General features: G+C 44.3%; 1 protein-coding gene across 1 annotated transcript in view; it reads left to right on the plus strand.

The window, feature by feature from the left end:
* The window catches only part of PAPPA2 (pappalysin 2), a 221825-nt gene that overhangs the window by 87694 nt on the left and 113221 nt on the right, over positions 1-20910 (plus strand). The window contains exons 4-6 of the mRNA XM_006088940.3: positions 5430-5723; positions 7688-7880; positions 18023-18144. Of these exons, the coding sequence (XP_006089002.1) occupies positions 5430-5723; positions 7688-7880; positions 18023-18144 (609 nt within the window). The remainder of the gene's footprint in view (positions 1-5429; positions 5724-7687; positions 7881-18022; positions 18145-20910) is intronic.

Consider the following 20910-nt stretch of genomic DNA (forward strand, 5'->3'; position numbering starts at 1 on the left):
TGTCTGGACGATGCGTCCCCATAGAAGAACCGAACAGACCACAGCCACTCTCGAACACCATTGGGCTTTGGAAAGTGGAGGCCTGTGCAGAGTGTTATTTACTTCCCTCATTCAGGAGCAAGGAAAGAATTACATCATAAATCTTCAATGCCTCAGTAATAACATCTTCAGTTTTTAAAATCAGATTACTTTTCTCCTATGAGGTGGGAGTGGCTGGAGAGCCTGAAGGGCTTGACAGTTTTGGGTAGGAATGGGTAAAAGGGTATAAAGAAGAAAAAAAATGACACCAAATTGCAAAATCTTTATCCTCTACACATTCCTGTCTTGGTTTAGTCTTGCCCAGAATAAGGACTTCCTTCTAATGAGACCACAGGCTATAAAACTAAGAAGCCCATTCAAGATTTGGAGATGAATGGTTTCTGGTCTGGTTCTGTTAAAAATGTGCTGCGTTTTCTAGCTCCCATGATTTTTTAAAAAACTTTCTCCATTTCTTTCTCTCCCTATGTGTATCAGTCCACTTCTACAGTTCTTTGCTTCTTCCTTGGACCCCCAGCCACACTTTGATATCTTTGTCCCTTCGTGGTGAAAAGTGTTTTTTAAGGAGTGTTTTTAGCCAGTAACTGGAAGTAATTATGTAGGCACCTGCAGACCAGCCCTCAATCTCCATGTTTTATGGGCATATAATATTCAGCCCTAAAAGTTTTACAGAACTATTTTAAAGTCATTTCCACTTGTGTTCTTTTCTCAAACTGCCAGAGAGAGAGAGAGAGGGAGAGAGAGAGAGAGAGAGAGAGAGAGAGTGTTAGAGTTTGTGTTTAATGGAAGTGGCTTTGGGAATCATTTTCTTCACCACATGCAGCTCTGTCTGTCTTGGGATGAAGCTGGGAAAAGCCAGTTGGAAGCTGCTAATACAGCATCACTTTGGGAGCTTGGCTGTCTGCTACTTAGATTTCATCTTTTAATCAGCAGCTTCCCTCTCTTTTCTTCCCATTACCACACAACAACCCTGTCTCACTAGGTTAGCTTGTCCCTGATAATCAAGGCTGAAAGGTCTTCTAAGGAAGCGTGCTCCACTGGCAGTCCATTAAGCAACAGCTGTGTCACACATGGCCACCAGTTGCTAAATTGAGGAAGCCCCATCCATATTACGTTCTATGTACAGTCAGTGGCACTGTTCAAGTCCCAGTGTATATATTCAGATATGCAAAAAATGAAATTCTTAATTATTCTTCTATAATTGAACTTAATTTCTATTTTGAATCCCTATGTTTTTGAGTGGTAGAGATTTACTCTTACTAGTAGTTGAGTTTGTTTTGCCTGGGGCTGTATCTAATGTGTAGATGGCTTACAGATGCCAAGGCCATTTTATGTTCAGTCATCAGGAGAGGCTGGCACCTGAGATAACCCTTGTTCCCATCAGGGTCCCACCTTCAGGGAGTCTCTGGGGGTCTCTCTGTCACCCTTCCCCATAAGATCCACTGGTCAGCCATTCTTCTCTAGACTGAGACCAAGCACCCAGGAATCCATCACTAGAAGGAGGTAAGATCCCCCACCGTCAGGCCACATGCACTATTTTGAATCTTTATCTTTTTACCAGAGCCTTGGAAGGTTCTACTTAATCTGGACCCACCATCATCCATACATTCCCATTATTTTCCTTTTATTTCTTTTCTTTTCCTCCAGATTAGGAGAATCTTTTCTAGGTTGAGATGTAGTGGTGACATTGCTAACGTGAGACAAAGCTCACTATATCCTCCATTCATCCACCATGCTGGCTAAACCATGGAGGCCTCTCATGGCCCAAATGGCATAGACTTTGGAATCATCACAACCAGAAAAGAACTCCTTTCCTTGCATTTCACTCTGTTCTGTATTTCTTAGTGAGGCAGTGGATGAATGAGGAGAATCTGGCTTCCAGAACTGGCAGTAGAGTAAGGGGGTGAGGGGGAGCAAGGAACAGTTGAGGTGAAATACTAGTATTTCCAAATTGTTACTCTTCTATTTATACTATTGCTTCTTAGTTTTCCCTTCTTAGGTACTTTTGGTCTTGTCCATAGACAGCCTTGCTGGACAGGTGTTGGGGAGGTGAACAAAGGCAGAGAGAGTCTGACAGTGTCTCAGAGTGAAGATTGAGGGGCCAAGGTATGGTTGAACCCATATTTTGGCATGTCTTTCTACTTTCTATTTCAATGTAGCAGGTTGGAGCAGAGAGCACAAAGGAAGGGATTCCATTACAAAGGAGGGGATCCTGTCCTCCATGTTAACACCATATTTTATCCCTAATCTATGTTTTAATCTTCCAAGATGAGGAGAAACAAAAATGAACAGTGGTTTTGAATATAGGAATATTCAAATATTGAATACTAGAGGCCTGGTGCATGGATTTGTGCACTGGTGGGGTCCTTCGGCCTGGCCTGTGCCCTTTCACAATCCGGGACCCCCCTCAGGGGATGTCAGACTGTGGGTTTTGGCTCAGTCCCTGCAGGCTAGGCTGAGGGATCCCACTGGTGCACGAATCTGTGCACCGGGCCTCTAGTAGGCATATAAGATCTTTGGTTAATCTCTTCCCGCCCTCCCCCCTACCCCCCATCCCTCTGAGATACATCAGTCTGTTCCATGTTTCCATGTTTGTGCATTGAACATCTTCCCCCTGGTGGTCAGTGTGCGTCATAGCTACTGGCCGAATGGTTGAATGGTCACTTAGGCATATATATATATATATATCTATATATCTATATATCTATATATAGATATATAGATATATAGATATATAGATATATATATATATATATAGATATATAGATATATATAGATATATATATCTATATATATCTATATATATCTATATATATATATATAGATATATAGATATATATATATCTATATATATATATCTATATATAGCTCCAGAGAAGTGGGAGGAATATATAGTTGGCACTATAGAATAAGAGTGTCTTGTATGCATCTAATCTACCAGCAAAGTCTATGAAGAATTAAGCTCTTAGTCCCAATCCTATAATATTTCTTTTCCTCCTGCAATCACTAATTTCAGGCTCCTGTGAATAATTTTTGAATGCCCATATGTTATCTATAAAGAGAGTGGACACACTGATTCATTTTAAACTCTATCCAAGTCTTTTCTGTCTCTGGGTGCCTGTGGATCTCAGGATCATAACGGCATGGAAACCAAGCTTGAGCAGCTTAAAGGCAAATCAGAGCTCCTTGTGTGAGCATGTTTGTCTACTTTGCCTGGCAATGCCTGTTTTTACTCTGGAAGGTCTGCCTGTTTGTGTTCACACTCTAGCTTCTGCTATCTTGATGAATGAAGGTGGTCAGGAGGAAGCCAACAAGGGTGGGGCAAATGAGCATGTGTGGCCAGCTGCATTATATAATTATAGTAATACTGACAAATGGTCCAGTACACACCATGAGTTACTTTGTCCTAGAAAATAAGCAAACTACTTCTTTGTCCACATTACTCCTTCAATCTTCATAATAACCTTTTGAGAGTGAAACTCTTGTTATTACCATTGAACAGATCAGGAAATAGCCTTGAGAGCTTTCAAGGAATATTCCCAAAGGTAAGGGTCAGTACGTTTCCAGCGCATGTCCACAGCCAAAGGAGCCCTGGACACTCTCCAAAGACTATCCCATGCGAGAGAGGCTTCCAAATGGTGGCGTAAGGACCCTCCAGTAACCCTCAGTGCCTGACTATGTTGCTGGCAATGAAAATGGAAGAAAGTATAGCAGCATCAGAGGTGATGCTGGTTGGTTTGAATATTAATATAAAATAGTCCTGGAAAGTAGCAATTGTACTGTCATTTCATTATTCCTATGAAGTTCCTGGGAAAGGAGTGCACAGGCCCCTGAAAGGTGGGATTCTCAGGTCCTCAGATCCTCTCTGGTCCGACCATTTGGCGGACTCAGTTTTTATTTATTATTTACCATGTCTTGTTCCTTCCTCATGAAAAGAAGTGCTCACATTTGTCTTTAGATTTTGGACAGCAAGCCTTTATGCTTCACGTAGACTTTGGCATGAAATGTGTGTGTGTGTGTGTGTGTGTGTGTGTGTGTGTGTGTGTGTGTATGACTAGGACCCACTCCTCTAATCCTATATAATAAAAGCCTGATATGCTAAGTGTCCGTTCATCCGGTCATCTGTTCAACCAATCGAAGAGTAATATGCTAATGATATGCTAAGGCTGCTCAACTGCTCGCTATGACATGCACTGACCACCAGGGGGAAGATGCTCTGATTGGTAGGTTAACTTGCTGCTGAGTTCTGGCCCATTGGGACTGAGCGAGAAGGGCCGGACATGTCCTGGAGCCCTCCCATGGTCCATCCCTGGCTGGCCAACCTCCTGTGTCCCTCCCTGGCCCCGATCTCGTGTACAGGTGGGGTCCTTCAGCCTGGCCTGCGCCCTCTTGCAATCTGGGACCCCTCGGGATGTCAGAGAGCCAGTTTCGGCCTGATCCCATAGGAGAGAGGAAGGAGGGGACAACGTGGTAGCGAGAAGGCCATGAGGATTACTAGGCAGTGAATCTGGCTCCTGGGAAAACCCAGGGCAGATCTGAGAGCAGAATGTCTGCACTGCTCCTTCCCAGCTCTTTCCCTTCACCACCAGCTCCAGGGACATGGGAGTCTTGGAACACAAATTACAAGGCCGAGGTGGTGACAGTTCATGGTAGCACACATTTCTTCACATGGTATTTATGATGGTCACATGCAGTCCTGCATGTTAGCTCTTAATGGCCCTGGGTGAGAACAGGAAGGGAGCCTAGGGATGAGCCCTGCTAGCCCCTCATTCTGTAGATGGAGAGACAAGAGAAGGTCCAAGGGCAGAGCCATGGTCCTATAGCGAGTTAACGGGATTGCATTCCATTTCCTTAAGTTCCAGTCCATTGTGGCTACCTAAAATCAGACTCATGGGCAGAATTACTGTAAGAGGCACAGGACCTCGGGATTTTCCTTAATGTGTATTGTTGCACACAGCACTGCCTCCTAAATTAGCATATGCAACATTCTATCTAACACACATATGGTAGCCAAGCTCATTACTATGTATTGCATGCAGATGATTTGGGGAAGAAGACCCATCTCTCTGGAATAAAAAATATTATCAGTAAGTGTGTTAAAAGACTTATGTTTTTTCATTAGAATTTAAGCGCTGTCTTGTTAAATCTATATTCTCCTGTTTGGGGATTGTGCATTAAGAGTGTTACGCAGGCTAATTTTTAAGTTGATAATTTTGTATGGCCCGCAAATGATGTTATAAATATCTGAATGGCCCTTGGCAGGAAAAGGTTCCCCACCCCTGCCTTAGAGGCTGACATTGAACACTTGCTAATTTATGAGAAGACATAACTAAAGATTAGAGGGCTGCCATTCCTTACATGCTCAGAGATATTTTCCAAACCTTCTACTACAGGTGGCGTTGTCCTCAACCCGGCCTATTACGGGATGCCTGGTCATACCAACATCATGGTCCATGAGGTGGGACATGTCCTGGGACTCTACCATGTCTTCAAAGGGGTCAGTGAAAGAGAATCCTGCGATGACCCCTGCAGGGAGACAGTGCCCTCCATGGACACAGGAGACCTCTGTGCCGACACTGCGCCCACTCCCAAGAGTAAGCTGTGCCAGGACCCGGAGCCTACCAACGACACCTGCGGCTTTACCCACTTTCTGGGGGCTCCGTTCAGCAACTATATGAGCTACACAGGTATCACAGTCTCAATGTGCTTGCTTTTAATGAAGATGATGTGGGGAGTATGGGGGCTGGGAGGGTGGACATGCAGGAGGTGGAGAGGATTTTCAGGCAGTCATTTATGCCCGAGCATTGAAGTATATTTATCATGGGATACTCTTTTCTTCATGTCTTTGAAGAACTTACAGAAATTTTGAGATATGTAGGGATCTCATTGACTAGATTTTCTGTCACTGGAGATGAAAAGAAAAACACACTTCTACATGGGACATTTGGAAAAAGGGGCCAAACCACAAGCTTTCTTGAGCTGCCTTTGATTTCTGCAACCTGAATATTCCTGTTCTTATCCATGTTCTTAGGCATTTACTTTGAAAGAATCTAATAGTGATGGGGAGGAGGTTTCTGGGTTAAGGTGGTTCTTTGTACTATTTTTGAAGTTGGTCAAGAAAATGGCCTTCATTAATTTTAAGCTCAGGATATCTTTTCATTTTATGTTATTTTAAAGTATCAGATTCTTTTCTTCCAACACTAGCCAAGTACTGATTACCTCCCTCCCCCAAATTGTGCCATTTCATTTAAAAAATGATACTTTCCTGGCCTTGGGAACAAAATGTAATGTCTGGTCTTATTATCCTGGATTATGCTTCTTCCTTGTCCCTTGACACCTTCCTCATTTCTGGCCAAAAGTAATACTAGTCATAGTATTACTCTTGATAGTGGACTCAAATTTATCATTTATTACTAAAATTAAGGACAGGTTTGATTTAATGACCTATTCCAATATTGAAGGAAGGAGGTAATTTTTCTGTAAGTTCCATGGACTTGTTTGGTGATAAATTCTAGAACTATCCAAAAAATAAAAATAAATCAACCATAGAACCCTGCTATGCCTTTGGAGGGAAGAAGGGGTGGTGAGCTGGTCCTGTCTGTTGCCGATCAATAAACTTTTATCCAAGTCTCATTTCAGTGTATAATTCTGGTGCATCACATTCATAAGAACCAGCCTCCCTTCTTCCCCCAACAATGTCACAGTGGTCCTTACCAGGGCAGAGCAACCGGACAGTGGGCTGCAGAGGGCAGAGCTGTTTAAGTCCCGCTTTTCAAGTGGGCAGAGGAAACATCTAAGAAGCAGGGTGCAGCCCTGGCCAGTGTGGCTAGGTTGGTTGGGCATCATCCTGTACACCAAAGGGTTGCTTATTTGATTCCCAGTCAGGGCACATGCCCTGCTTGTTGGCTTGATCCCCAGGTGGGGGTGTGCAGGAGACAGCTGATCGATGTTGTGCTCTCACATTGTTTCTCTCTCTCCCTCCACCTTTCTCTCCAAAAAGCAATAAAAATATTTTTTGTTAAAAGAAGCAGCAGGGGTGAGTGTTTGACTTGTGTGCTCTTATTTAAAAAGGCCCTGAAACTAAGATAACTCCCTTTCTATTGCTGGAAAAAACAACAACACACACATGGGAGATTTTGCCAGCTCTGAAAGTGAGGTGGGGACTACAGTTCCAGTCCTGCTGCCTCCTTGACATTAGGCTCTGTCTCCCCTTGAATATCTCCACTGAATACTCACTAACTCTGGCCAAAGTCACTGGGAATGGAGGTGACTGCAACTCCACAAATGTTCCTGAATAAAAAGGCCATATGCTGAAAACACTGCCATCTTGTGGATCCCCGAATAGGCATCCATCAGCTTAGAGCAGCCCTGGACCCCTGGGCCCACCTGGCCCAGCCCAATATCAAGGTAATGGCCAGGTTTAGATACAGCAAGTGCTATTCTCTGTCTTCTCTTTCCCATTTCCAGCATAGACACTTTCTGGAACAGAATACGTTTATCCATTTAACAGGTGTTTATGGAGCCTAAGAAGTATGGGGTGTTGTGTTAGGGGCTGGTGACACAGGTGTGAACGAGGCAGAACTTGTCCCGCCAAGGTGGACTTTGCAGGCTAACACCTCCATCTCCCCTGTTCCTTTTTTTGTCCCCACAGATGATGACTGCACTGACAGCTTCACCCCTAACCAAGTGGCCCGAATGCATTGCTATTTGGACCTTGTGTATCAACAATGGAGTCAAAGCCGAAAGCCCACCCCCATTCCCATCCCACCCATGGTCATCGGGCAGACCAACACATCCCTCACCATCCACTGGCTGCCTCCAATTAGTGGAGTCGTGTATGACAGGTGAGAGGTCCTTGCCATGGCCGAGCTGGCCTGTTTCCTCTGTGGCTTTTCTTCTGCATCAGGGGAAGGTGTGAAGTCAGGGACACCCCAGTGGGAGCTGTGAACATGAGCAGCCACTGAGCGCTGCCTCCTCCACCTTGCTGCCCATCTCTGCAGCAGAGCCTGCAGCTCCGCACCTCAGCGCCTGTGCTCACTCCTCAGCCAGGGGCCTGGCAAATGTTTCTTGTGGAATGTCACCTCTGGCCATCTGCCAGGAGCTATGATGAGGTTGACAAATCTGATCAAGGTCAGCCCTTCTCAGTGCAAGGTGGCACAGAGGCTGCTACTTGCACAGTGGTGTTGGGGGCAGGGAAGTGAGCTGTGCTCTTCCAGTCAGTTCTGGGGGTGGGTGGGTGGGTGGCAGGCTACCTACAAGCTGTGCATCAGGGGCTTACCTGGATTATGTGGCATCTGGTGCCCTCTCTGCCTCCAGGTGTACCTGGTGCCTGCCCCATTTATGGCTGTCCTCTCGTGGAGCGGTCATTATCTGTTCATTTTTCTATCTGCCCTACTCGACTGGCAGCTCCTTGGGGGCAGGAGCATCTGTTTTTTTTGCATCTTTGTCCCTTGGCCTGCCACAGTAGATACCTAATACCTGCCTATTGAAGAGAATCATTATACCTAAATTAGCTTTTATTTGTCCTTTACATATTAGTATAAATGAACATTAGGGACATTTTTGTCCAAAGGAGAGAAGGTAGGAAAAGATGACATCTGACAGTTGGCGGGAGGATGGGGGAATGAATGTGTTTTAACGAGAAGGATGAGAACCCCACCCATGACCCGTGTGGGCCTCCACTTTCCAATCCTGCACTGTATTCCGAGAGTGGCTGTGGTCTGTCTGGTTCTTCTATGTGGGAGGCATTGTGCCAGACATCTCACCTGTAATTTCCTCATTTAGTCCTTATAAGCACACTCCTGCTGTGTAGGTGCGACATACACATTGAAGCATAGAGAAGCACTTGGGGCTTGCCTGAGCCCCCACAACTACAGAGGTGAATTTGGGGACATCCAGTGAAACTTCAGAAGTGGGGAACATGGAATATATTATTTCTTTTCATTTAGGGTTTTTTCATTATCAGGTAGACACCCCCCTCTCTGTGTCCCACTTTCCCTCGGGTGTCAGGCCCAGCCAAGATGCTGACTGTCCCTGGAGCATGTTTCCTTGTGCCCCAGCTTTCCCCAGAGCTGGCACGGGGGAAGGGGACAGGGAGACAGGGGTGAGGCAGAGCAGGTGAATAATTTTTCCAAGTTGTGATCCATCCTTCTGGTATCTTGCCAACTGTCCTTGATACCTTGATGACATCATTTGGACCCCACAATTTTATAAAGCACTTTTTTTAATCCTCACCCAAGGATATGCTTTTTTAAATTGATTTTTAGAGAGAGGGGAAGTTGGGGGGGCATCAGTGTGAGAGAGAATCATGGATTGGTTGCCTCCCGTATGTGCCCTGACCTGGGATAGATCCCATAACCTTTTTGGCATATGGGATGATGCTCCAACCAACTGAGCCACCTGGCCACTGTCTATAAAGGACTCTTGACTGTCCCAGTACCACAGTGCTCAGGGTCTCCCTTTGTGAGTTGGCTCATATCCCTGTGATGGTGTAAGAATCTGCTTCTGACGGAGCCCACGCCATCTTAAAGGGGAGAGTGGCCTCTTCTAGGAACTCATCAGCACCACCACCCAGACAGGCCTTGGATACTGCCCGCGACCCGGCAGCCACTCCAGCCAAAATCCTGCTGCCCACCAGCAGACTCGCAGACCCTGGGATCTCCACCTCCAAAGGTGCACCGCGCCCGCAGCAGTAAGTGCAGCCTCCCCCTCCCCAGCGGCAGACCTCCGCATTCATGCCTCTCCAGCGCTTAGGTCTCGGAGGCACACCACTCCATAGACTTCTCTTAGGAGTCACTGTGAGCCCCAACTGGGTGTGATTTTGTACAGACACAGGCGCACTGCCCCCCAGTAGAAATTTTGAATTCCTTCTGCCTGAATAACTGTCCACATACACCCAGCAGTGCAATTTCAGTGCCAGGGCCCTTCAGCGCCAGGGCCCCTCAGAGTGCGTCAGAGCTCAGGGCCGGCGAACTGCACTGTCACAGTTGCTCACTCCCCCTGAACCCATCTATCCACAGGGCACTTTGGGAAGCCGCAGTGAGCCTCTGCTGGGTCCGATCTTGGACTAATAGGGACACACTCCCCTGGGCAGTAGAAATTCTGAATTCACCCATCCTGGATACCTGCCCAAAGACACCTCAATTAAGCATTCCAGGGCCCTTCAGAGTGCTTCAGTGCGCCTGCGCTAGCAAACTCACTGCAGGTGCTCCTGTGTGCCACCACTGGGAACGCACGCCTATCCACCACAGGTGCATCAGCAAAAACAGGTTCCCCACCCCACAGCTGCAGAACTCTGGAGACTACAATTGCATGCTTTTCCAGCGTGCAGGTCTCCCAAGACCACCGCTCCACAGACAGCCCTGGGGCGCTGCTGTGAGCCCCGCTGGACACGCACTTAAACAAACAGGGAGGCACTGCTGGGCTGTAGAAACGCTGAATTCCCTCTTCTGGGATACCTGCTCACAGACACTACAATCCAGTGGCTTCAGTGCCAGGGTCCTTCAGAGTGTGTCAGTACACCCTGCTGGCAAACACATTATAGGTGCCCTTGTGAACTGCCGCTGGGATTGCGTGTATCCAACCATGGAGGCAGCAGCAAAAGCTGAGTCTGTCCAACCCACAACTACAGAACTCTGGACACCACAGTCACGCCTTTCCAGAACGCAGGCCTCTGGAGCCCCACCACCCCAACAGACTGTTCCTGGGTGCCATTGTGAGTCCCCACTGGGCATGCGTGATTTCAACCAAGGACACAAAACAGCAAAAATTGAGACACCCCCTCCATGGCTGCTAACTTCTAGACACCTCAGTTGCGCCTTTCCAGCTCGCAGGCCTACATCAAGAGAACCCAAATAGCTCAAGTAGGGAGCTACACTAGACTACCAACCCCAGGAGACCTGAGAGGTCACACCAGTAGCACCATACCCAAAAGAAACTGGGTAGCAAAGCAATCAGAGCTACAATTAAAACATTACAGCAAAACATGGGAAGACAAAAAAGCAACCCACAAAGGAAAGAAAAAGAGAAATCACCAGAAAGGGAGTTAAATGAAATTGAGGCTACTAACTTACCAGAGAAAGAATTCAGAGTAATAGTTATAAGGATGCTCAAACGGCTGGATGACAAATACACACAACTCAATGAGAATTATAAGGAGCTGAATGAGAATGTCACCAACATGAAAAGGAACCAAGAGGAAATGAAGAACGACAAAGCTGCAATAAAGAACACAATGGAAGGCTTAAACAGCAGACTAGAAGAGGCTGAGGACTGCATCAGCGAATTAGAAGACAAGGTAGGAAAAAACACACAAACACAGGAGCAACTGGAAAAAAAACTTAAAAAGCAAGAGGAGAGCCTAAGGGAGCTTTGGGACAATGCAAAACGAAACAACATTCGCGTAATAGGAGTACCAGAAGGAAAGGAGGAGAAGCAAGGAATAGAAAACCTGTTTGAAGAAATAATGACAGAAAACTTCCCTGATACTGGCAAGAAAATAACTACACAAGTCCAAGAAGCACATAGAGTACCAAACAAGATGAACCCCAAAAGACCAATACCAAGACACATCATAATTAAATTGGCAAACACCAACAACAAAGTAAGAATCTTAAAGGCTGCCAGAGAGAGACAGAAAGTTACCTACAAAGGATCTCCTATTAGAATATCAGCTGACTTCTCAACAGAAACACACCAGGCAAGAAGGGAATGGAATGAAATATACAAAGTGATGCAAAGCAAGGGAATGAATCCAAGAATACTATACCCAGCAAGGCTATCATTCAAAATTGAAGGTGGAATCAGGAACTTCACAGACAAAAAAGGGCTAAGAGAGTTTATTACCACCAAGCTAGCAATGCAAGAAATGCTAAAGGGATTGCTGTAAAAAGAAGAAACAGAAAGACAAGAAGAAACACAAACATTAAGAATAAAAATGACCACAAACAAGTACTTTTCAATAATAACATTAAATGTAAATGGATTAAATGCTCCAATCAAAAGACACAGGGTAGCTGAATGGATAAAAAAACATAACCCATATATTTGCTGTCTGCAAGAGACCCACCTCAGAACAAAGGATTTACATAGACTGAGAGTGAAGGGATGGAAAAATTTTTTTCAGGCAAATGGAAATGAGAAAAAAGCTGGGGTTGTGATACTTATATCTGACAAAATAGACCTCAAAGTAAAGGCCATAACAAGAGATAAGGAAGGCCACTACATAATACTAAAGATAGCATTTCAACAAGAAGATAGAACTCTGGTAAACATATATGCACCCAATACAGGAGCACCCAAATACATAAAACAACTTCTGGAAGATATCAAGGGAGAGATCGATAGCAATACAGTCATAGTAGGGGACTTTAACACTTGGAGTGCGGGTGAATTTCCCGCCAAAATATAAGATGGCTCTGTCTTAATACCCAACCGACACCACTGGATAAATCCTCTAAACAAAAAATCAGCAAAGAAATAGCAATCCTAAATGACTCACTAGATCAGATGGACTTAATAGACATCTTCAGAATATTTCACCCCAAAGCTACAGAATATACATTCTTCTCCAGTGCACATGGGAAATTTCCAAAGATAGACCATATATTAGGACACAGGCAAAGTCTCTTCAAATTCAAGAGACTAGAAATCATAACAAGCATCTTCTCAGATCACAATGGCATAAAACTAGAAATCAACTACAATAAAAACATTGAAAAAAAATCAAACACTTGGAGGCTAAATAGCATGCTATTAAACAATGACTGGGTTACCAGAGAGATCAAAGAAGAAATAAAAAGCATCCTGGAAACAAATGACAATGAAAACACAACATTCCAAAATCTCTGGGACACAATGAAAGCAGTCCTGAGAGGGAAGTTCATAGCTCTACAGGCCGACCTCAAAAAAACAAGAAAAACTGGTAATAAATGATCTAACCATACAACTCAAAGAGTTAAAAAGAGAGCAACAAGAAAAGCCCACAGTATCCAGAAGGAAGGAAATAATAACGATCAGAGCAGAAATAAACGACATAGAGACCAAAAATACAACACAAAAGATCAATGAAACCAAGAGCTGGTTCTTTGAAAGGATTAACAAGATTGATGAACCTCTTGCCAGGCTCACCAACAAACAAAGAGAGAGGACCCAAATAAAGAAAATCAGAAATGAAAGAGGTGAAGTAACAACTGACCCTACAGATATACAAAGGATTGTCAAAAAATACTACGAACAACTCTACTCCAACAAACTGGACAACCTCGACGAAATGGATACAATCCTAGAAAAATACAAGCTTCCAAAACTCAATCAGGAAGAATCAAAAAAACCTGAATAGGCCAATAACTACTGATGAAATTGAGACAGTAATCAAAAAGCTTCCAGCAAACAAAAGTCCTGGACCAGATGGCTTCACAGGGGAGTTATACCGAACATTCAAAGAAGAACTAAAGCCAATCCTTCTCAGACTATTCCAAAAAATTCAAGAGGAAGGCACACTTCCAAGCTCTTTCTATGAAGCCAGCATTACCCTAATCCCAAAACCAGATAAAGACACCACAAAGAAAGAGAATTACAGGCCAATATCCCTGATGAACATAGATGCTAAAATCCTCAACAAAATTCTAGCAAACCAGATCCAGCATTACATTAGAAAGATCATACACCATGACCAAGTGGGATTTATTCCAGGAATGCAAGGCTGTTATAATATCTGCAAATCAATAAACGTGATACATCACGTAAACAAATTGAGAGACAAAAATCACATAATCATATCGATTGATGCAGAAAAGGCATTTGACAAAGTCCAACACCCTTTTCTGATAAAAATGCTCAGCAAAGTGGGAATAGAGGGATCATACCTCAACATAATAAAAGCCTTATATGATAAATCTACAGCCAACATCATACTCAATGGACAAAAACTAAAACAATTTCCCTTAAGAACAGGAACAAGACAGGGATGCCCACTTTCACCACTCCTGTTTGACATAGTACTAGAAGTGCTAGCCAAAGCGATCAGACAAGAAGAAGAAATAAAAGGCATCCAAATTGGAAAAGAAGAAGTAAAATTGTCATTATTCGCAGATGACATGATACTGTACTTAGAAAACCCTAAAGACTCCATCAAAAAATTATTAGACCTAATAAATGAATTCGGCAATGTAGCAGGATACAAAATTAACACCAAGAAATCTATGGCATTTTTATACGCCAATAGTGAACTCACAGAGTGAGAAATTAAAAAAACAATCGTATTTACCATTGCACCAAAAAAAAAAAATTAAGATACCTAGGAATAAACTTAACTAAAGAGGTAAAAGACCTCTACCCAGAAAACTACAGGACATTGAAAAAAGAGATAGAGGAAGACATAAACAGATGGAAGAACATACCGTGTTCATGGATTGGTAGAATCAACATCATCAAAATGTCCATACTACCCAAAGCAATCTACAGATTCAATGCACTCCCCACTAAAATACCAACAGCATATTTCACAGACCTAGAAAGAATTCTCCAAAAATTCATCTGGAATAAAAAAAAACACCCCGAATAGCTGCTGGGATCCTGAGAAAGAAAAACAAAGTAGGAGGGATCTCAATACCAGATATCAAGCTGTATTACAAAGCCACTGTTCTCAAAACTGCCTGGTACTGGCACAAGAACAGATATATAGACCAATGGAATAGAATAGAGAACCCAGAAATCGACCCAAACCACTATGCTCAATTAATATTTGACAAAGGAGGCAAGAACGTGCAATGGAGTCAAGACAGTCTCTTCAATAAATGGTGCTGGGAAATTTGGTCAGACACGTGCAAAAAAAAAAAAATGAAACTAGACCACCAACTTACACCGTACACAAAAATAAACTCAAAATGGATAAAGGACTTAAACGTAAGACGGGAAACCATAAAAATATTAGAGGAATCCACAGGTAGCAAAATCTCAGATATATGCCGAAGGAATTTCTTCACTGACACAGCCCCTAGGGCAATGGAAACTAAAGGGAAAATAAACAAATGGGACTATATCAAAATAAAAAGCTTCTGCACTGCAAAATAAACCATCAACAAAACAACAAGAAAACCCACTGCATGGGAGAACATATTTGCCAATGATATCTCTGATAAAGATTTAATCTCCAACATTTACAGGGAACTCATACAACTTAACAAAAGGAAGATAAACAACCCAATCAAAAAATGGGCAAACGGACCTAAATAGACACTTTTTGAAAGAGGTGAGAGACATGAAAACATGCTCAAAGTCACTAATCATCTGAGAGATGCAAATCAAAACAACAGTGAGGTACCACCTCACACCTGTCAGAATGGCTATCATCAACAAATCTACAAATGACAAATGCTGGCGAGGATGTGGAGAAAAAGGAACCCTCGTTCACTGCTGGTGGGAATGCAGACTGGTGCAGCCACTGTGGAGAACAGTATGGAGTTTCCTCAAAAAACTAAAAATGGAACTTCCATTTGACCCAGTGATCCCACTTCTAGGAATATATCCCAAGAAACGAGAAACACCAATCAAAGGATATATGCACCCCTATGTTCATAGCAGCACAATTTACCATAGCTAAGATTTGGAAACAGCCTAAGTGCCCATCAGCAGATGAATGGATTAAAAAACTTTGGCACATCTACACAATGGAATACTATGCAGCTGTAAAAAGGAAGGAACTCCTACCATTTGCAACAGCATGGATGGAGCTGGAGAGCATTATGCTAAGTGAAATAAGTCAGTCAGAGAAAGATAAATATCACATGCTCTCACTCATTTGTGGATTATAATGTACAACATAAACCAATGCACAAAAACAGATGTAGAAACAGAGAAGCATTGATTAGATGCTCAAAACTCAGAGGGAAGATAGGGGAGGGTGGGGGTGAGGAGGAGAGATCAACCAAAGGACTTGTATGCATGCATATAAGCATAAACGATGGATGTGGACAACAGGGGGTGAGAGTGAGGGCAGGATTGGGGGGATGAGGGTAATTGGGGGGATAAGGACACATTTGTAATATCTTAATCAATAAAGGGGGAAAAAATCTGCTTCTGCGTGTGGCCCCTGTGCGGTTTGGGGTGGACTGGCCGAATAGTAAGTCCTCATGGGCATGTGCAAACCAGAGTTTTACATCCGTTTATGTAACACATGTAAACAATTTAATCTTCCCATTCTCACTCTGGTACAGACGTTGCGATAACACAGACATCAGTGCTGGCTCGCCTCGAGGCTGTTGGCAGAAAAGGCAGTGTTTGCTTCCCTTTCCCAGCCCGGTGGCCGCAGCACTGAGGACTCCCCACACGTGTGTCCGGGGAGATGCACGTCACACACCCAGCGATTTGTGTCACACTGGGAGCTCTGTTTACTCCTCCCCAGTGGGTATTTGGAGTCTTTATGTCAGCAAGGAGCCTGAACACGCACTTGGTGGCGCCCCGGAAGGGCCAAGTGCATCAGGGGAATGTGGTTTGGAGCTGTGTCCTCACCGATGCAGTGCTGACTGCAGCAGAGGCCGGAGCTAACGACCCCTTTCCCTTGCCAGAGTCCTGGACACTTCATGGTGTTTGAAAACTGGCTTATAGGAATTGAAGAACTTGTGACCTTAGGCCATTTGCCTAATCCCTGTGAGCCTGAGGGTCCTCATTTGTAAACAGGCTTCTTCTTACAGGGATGAGCAATAATTTATGAAAAGCACCTCATGGCACCATGCCTGGTATATGAGGGGCTGGTAGCATAATTATGATGCTCCTTTAACAATACGAGTTTCTAGTATGTTACCAGGTGTTGCTTTTCCCCTACTTATCGAGAGACCTTGACACCATACCTCCATTTTCAGATGTGTGTTCACAGTTGGGCTCCTAAAAAGATTCAAAGTATCAGAGATGAGCTTCCTCCAGTGACTGCCCCTCCTTATTCAGCTGTTGTTGTCCATGCTTTTTTTCCCAGTCACCCCAGATATGGTGCTTGAAGAGTTCTTCCTAGGCTCTGAATAGTCTTAGGGATGCTCATAAAACACCACCCCCCCTGGCACAGAGGACTGCTGTGGCCAGTCCTTGTGCTGACGGCTGGGCATAGAGAGAGCAGAGCTCTGTCTGGACCTGCTCACAGGCAAAGGAGAAAGGGTGGGGACGGGGATTATCAATACATCAGAGCGATGCCCCATGGCAGGAGCCAGAGGTGCAGGGGGTGCCTGGAGGACAGAGTGCAGGCCATTCAGAGGAGTCAGACTAAGTGCCCCTGCCAAGGTTACATTTGAATGGGCCTTGAAGGATATGTAGGAGTTTGCTAAGCACAGAGGGTTGGAAAGGCTCTTTGGCAGGAGAGAGAACAGCATGTTTCACAGAGCCCGTGCTAAGGATATGATGTATTTGTGGGATGGTGGTTCGTTTATTGTGATGGGGACATAAAATTCATGAAAGAGCTGTCCTGTGAAGAACCTTGCATCATGGTAAGGAGTTCAGCTGTAGCCCCACAGGTGATGGAGAGCCCAGGGGCATTATATTTCCTAGTACTAGTACTTTTATGCATGTGAGTAAAAGTAGGGAGTTTAAAGCATAAGTCCACATGTAGCAGAAAAGTTTACTCTAAAAATCAGTGTCTATTTTAGCTGGGGGAATGTGGGGTCTTCAGCTGACTTATTGAGAGTCAGCATAGGAAGGAGTTTTATGTTGGAAAATGCAGGTGCATCTTCTGTGTCGTATGCTTGAGGATGGAGCTGCCCACGTTCATCTCTACAGGCCTCCCTTAGGGCTTAGGTTCTTCTGCTTCCTAACCTCAAGATTTCTCATGTCACTATGAATTTTACGAAGATGAGGTTCATACAAGAAGGAAATGAGAAGAAATAGTTGTGTTCCCCATTTCCCCCTAGGGTCTCACAACCTATTGCCACTCCCCATCCTCAAAGATCTGAATTTGGCTCTCCAAGCCATCTGATGGAGTCTCCCCATCTCCCCCATCTTCCAGGGCCTCGGGAAGCATGTGTGGTGCCTGCACAGAGGATGGGACGTTCCGTCAATATGTGCACACAGCTTCCTCCCGGCGGGTGTGCGACTCCTCAGGGTACTGGACTCCAGAGGAGGCAGTGGGTAAGGACCATGGCTTTCTCCTTTAACCCTGATAGTTGGTGAGAATGGGGGTGGAGGTGGAGGGTGGAGAGGTGGCATGCACATGTATGTGAGTGTGTGTGTGTGTGTGTGTGTGATTTGCTGGGAAACACATTCTCTGGTATCTTTGTGTGCTGGATGTCCTACACGTGCTTAGGGTGGCTGTGGTGAGGCCAAGGTCAGCATGGAAGACGGGTGGTGAAATCAGCTAAAGCAGGAGGTGACCTCAGGATGTGACTGCTCATAAGTGGTGTTTCAGGTGCTTACAGCACCCGGTGCCGCAGGACAGTGCCAGCCCACCTGTCCCTCCCTCCTAGGAGAGGAATGGAGAACACGTTGCAGGGAACACTCAGACATGGGCCAAGCCAGTCTGGGTGGGTGTGGGGTGCACCAGGGGTTCCAAGCGAAGCATTCTCATTTTTGCCATTTTATGAGGCTATTAATTGCTGGTACTAGCTGTGCTTTGGCTAAGATCTAAGCTGGGCTCCCAGAGGGGGGATGTTTTTCGCTGTCCCTTCTGCTGTCTCTCCCCCAGCTTCTCAGTTACATATTCACTCACATTCCTCTCAGACAAATCAGAGCATGAATGTTATCCCAACTCAAGTCCAAAAAATGTTGGTCCATGAGTGTTAGTACCTGATCACTGGCTTAACTTCTCCATCCTCTCCATCTTCCGTGTTTATCTAATCATCCTCTTTCTCTTTTTTTTGTACTTGTTAAGATCCTAAAGGCTTCTCAGTAAGATGTGTTGGACAAGATTCTGTTTGAGTTAGTTTACGGGCTTGACTCTGACAAGACAAATGGAGAACATTGGCTTAGGAGCTGACACTGTCCACCAGCTGTCCCCTTGGGCTCCCACTTCCTCAGATGACAGGAGCCTCAGGGAGAAGGCTTGAGAGGGACAGTTTATCCAATTTTTCATATAGGACTCTTTCCAACTGAGAGATCCCGGGGCAGAACAGAAAGTTGCTATAAAATTTACGTTGGCATTGCGTGGGCTATTTAGATATTGGCATTTCATATAAGGCTGTTTCTGGCCTTGTTGTCCTGGGCTGGTGTTTTAGTGCCCATCTAACTCTCTGTCCCTGAAATTTTTCTCTTTAATTCTTGGGAAAATTTAAAGTTATCTGGTAGAAATGAAAGGAATGAGAAGTTCTCAGTTCCTTGTTTTGTGTCTTCAGGCAAACCAGGTCAACTTTTAGGGCCTTGGTGTCATGTTTGAACATGAGATTATAATAAAAACTTTCTAACAGATGCTACTGCATTAGGGGTCACTTCCAAAGGGGTTGCTAGTATTTTGGAACAACTATCAGAAAATAGTGCTAAGAAATACTGGTCTTCCTCTGCTTTGAAAAGGTGAAGAACCAAGTCATATTTGAAATATACACAGTGAAAGTAATTGAATCCTCAGCAGAGCATACACAAACACATATATTTACAGACATGCTCAAAACCTATTTAATGACACTAAATGAACACTTACCACCAACTACTTTCTAAATTCTACGGGGAATAGAAATGTGAACCAGCCATATGCTCTGCTTAAATGTTGCCTTCTTGGTGACAACTTCCACGTCCCCATAATCTAAAATAGCCCCCAGCCTCACTCCATCATTCTCTAGCCCCTATGCTCCTTCACTTTTCTTCAAAGATGTCATTACCACCACTTGGAATCACCCTTCTACCTTCTACTATTTATTGTTGCACCTGTCACTTCACTGTAGAATATATGAGATCTTTACCTCTCTTGTTCAGTATTCTACCTTCAATACCTAGATTAGTACTAGGTGTGAAAGAGGTATGCAGTACTTTTTTTGTTGAATGAATGAATGAATGAATGGTTTCACAATATAGGTAAAAATAGTAAGGACCGTAAGATGTAATACACACATACATCACACACATGGAACAACACACACATACACACACACACACGTACATACATTTGAACATGTTTCCTCTGGGCTTATCCTATTGTTTATTTTCCAGATTCTAAAGGGCTACTTAGTTCTATTTTTGCAAATGTAGTTTGAAAATGTTCCTCTGGAACATTGTATAAATCTTCCACACTAGCTAGTAAAGTGGGGGTTAAATAGTACTTATATTATAAATGAGGAGATTAAGGCTTAAACAGACCTGCCATAGCCGCACAGCACTGGTTGGAGCCCAGCTCTGCTCATGCCTGATTTAGCACTTTTTCTGCATGTGACAAAAAAGAAAACAGCAAAAAACCCCACAACAAAAAACAAAACAAAACAAAACACCGCCTCATGGAGATTTTTCCCACAGAGCCGACCTTTATATTACTTGCGATATATGGTTTTTCACCAATACAATTTTGCTTGGCTATTGAATCTCCATTGCTTTCCACTCAAGAAAGTGTCCTCTTTCCTGCCTGCCGTTTTCTCTGTGCAGCGACCTGCATGCTCCCATGGACCTGAGCCAAGCGTATGGCTGTGAAGGCACCACCTTAGGGGATGAAAGTTTTGTGGAGCCCAGTTAAACAGAGTGTGGTGTCAGAGTGAAGCAGACATTGGCCTTATTGACAAATAAAACAGGGCATCAGAAGCATTAATTTATCCTAAATTATTAACAAACTAAGTACAAGGACAGTGACTGAGCTTCTCTGCCTGGCTTCAGGCTCCCACCTAAGCCTCCTCCTTCCACTTGGCCTCAGGCTCCCACCTGGCATCCGGGTCGCAGGACTCCTAGGGCCCAACTGGAGCTCTTGTTAAAAGACACCAAGTA

Source organism: Myotis lucifugus, unplaced genomic scaffold (genome assembly GCF_000147115.1).
Source record: "Myotis lucifugus unplaced genomic scaffold, Myoluc2.0 scaffold_54, whole genome shotgun sequence".
Taxonomy (NCBI): domain Eukaryota; kingdom Metazoa; phylum Chordata; class Mammalia; order Chiroptera; family Vespertilionidae; genus Myotis; species Myotis lucifugus.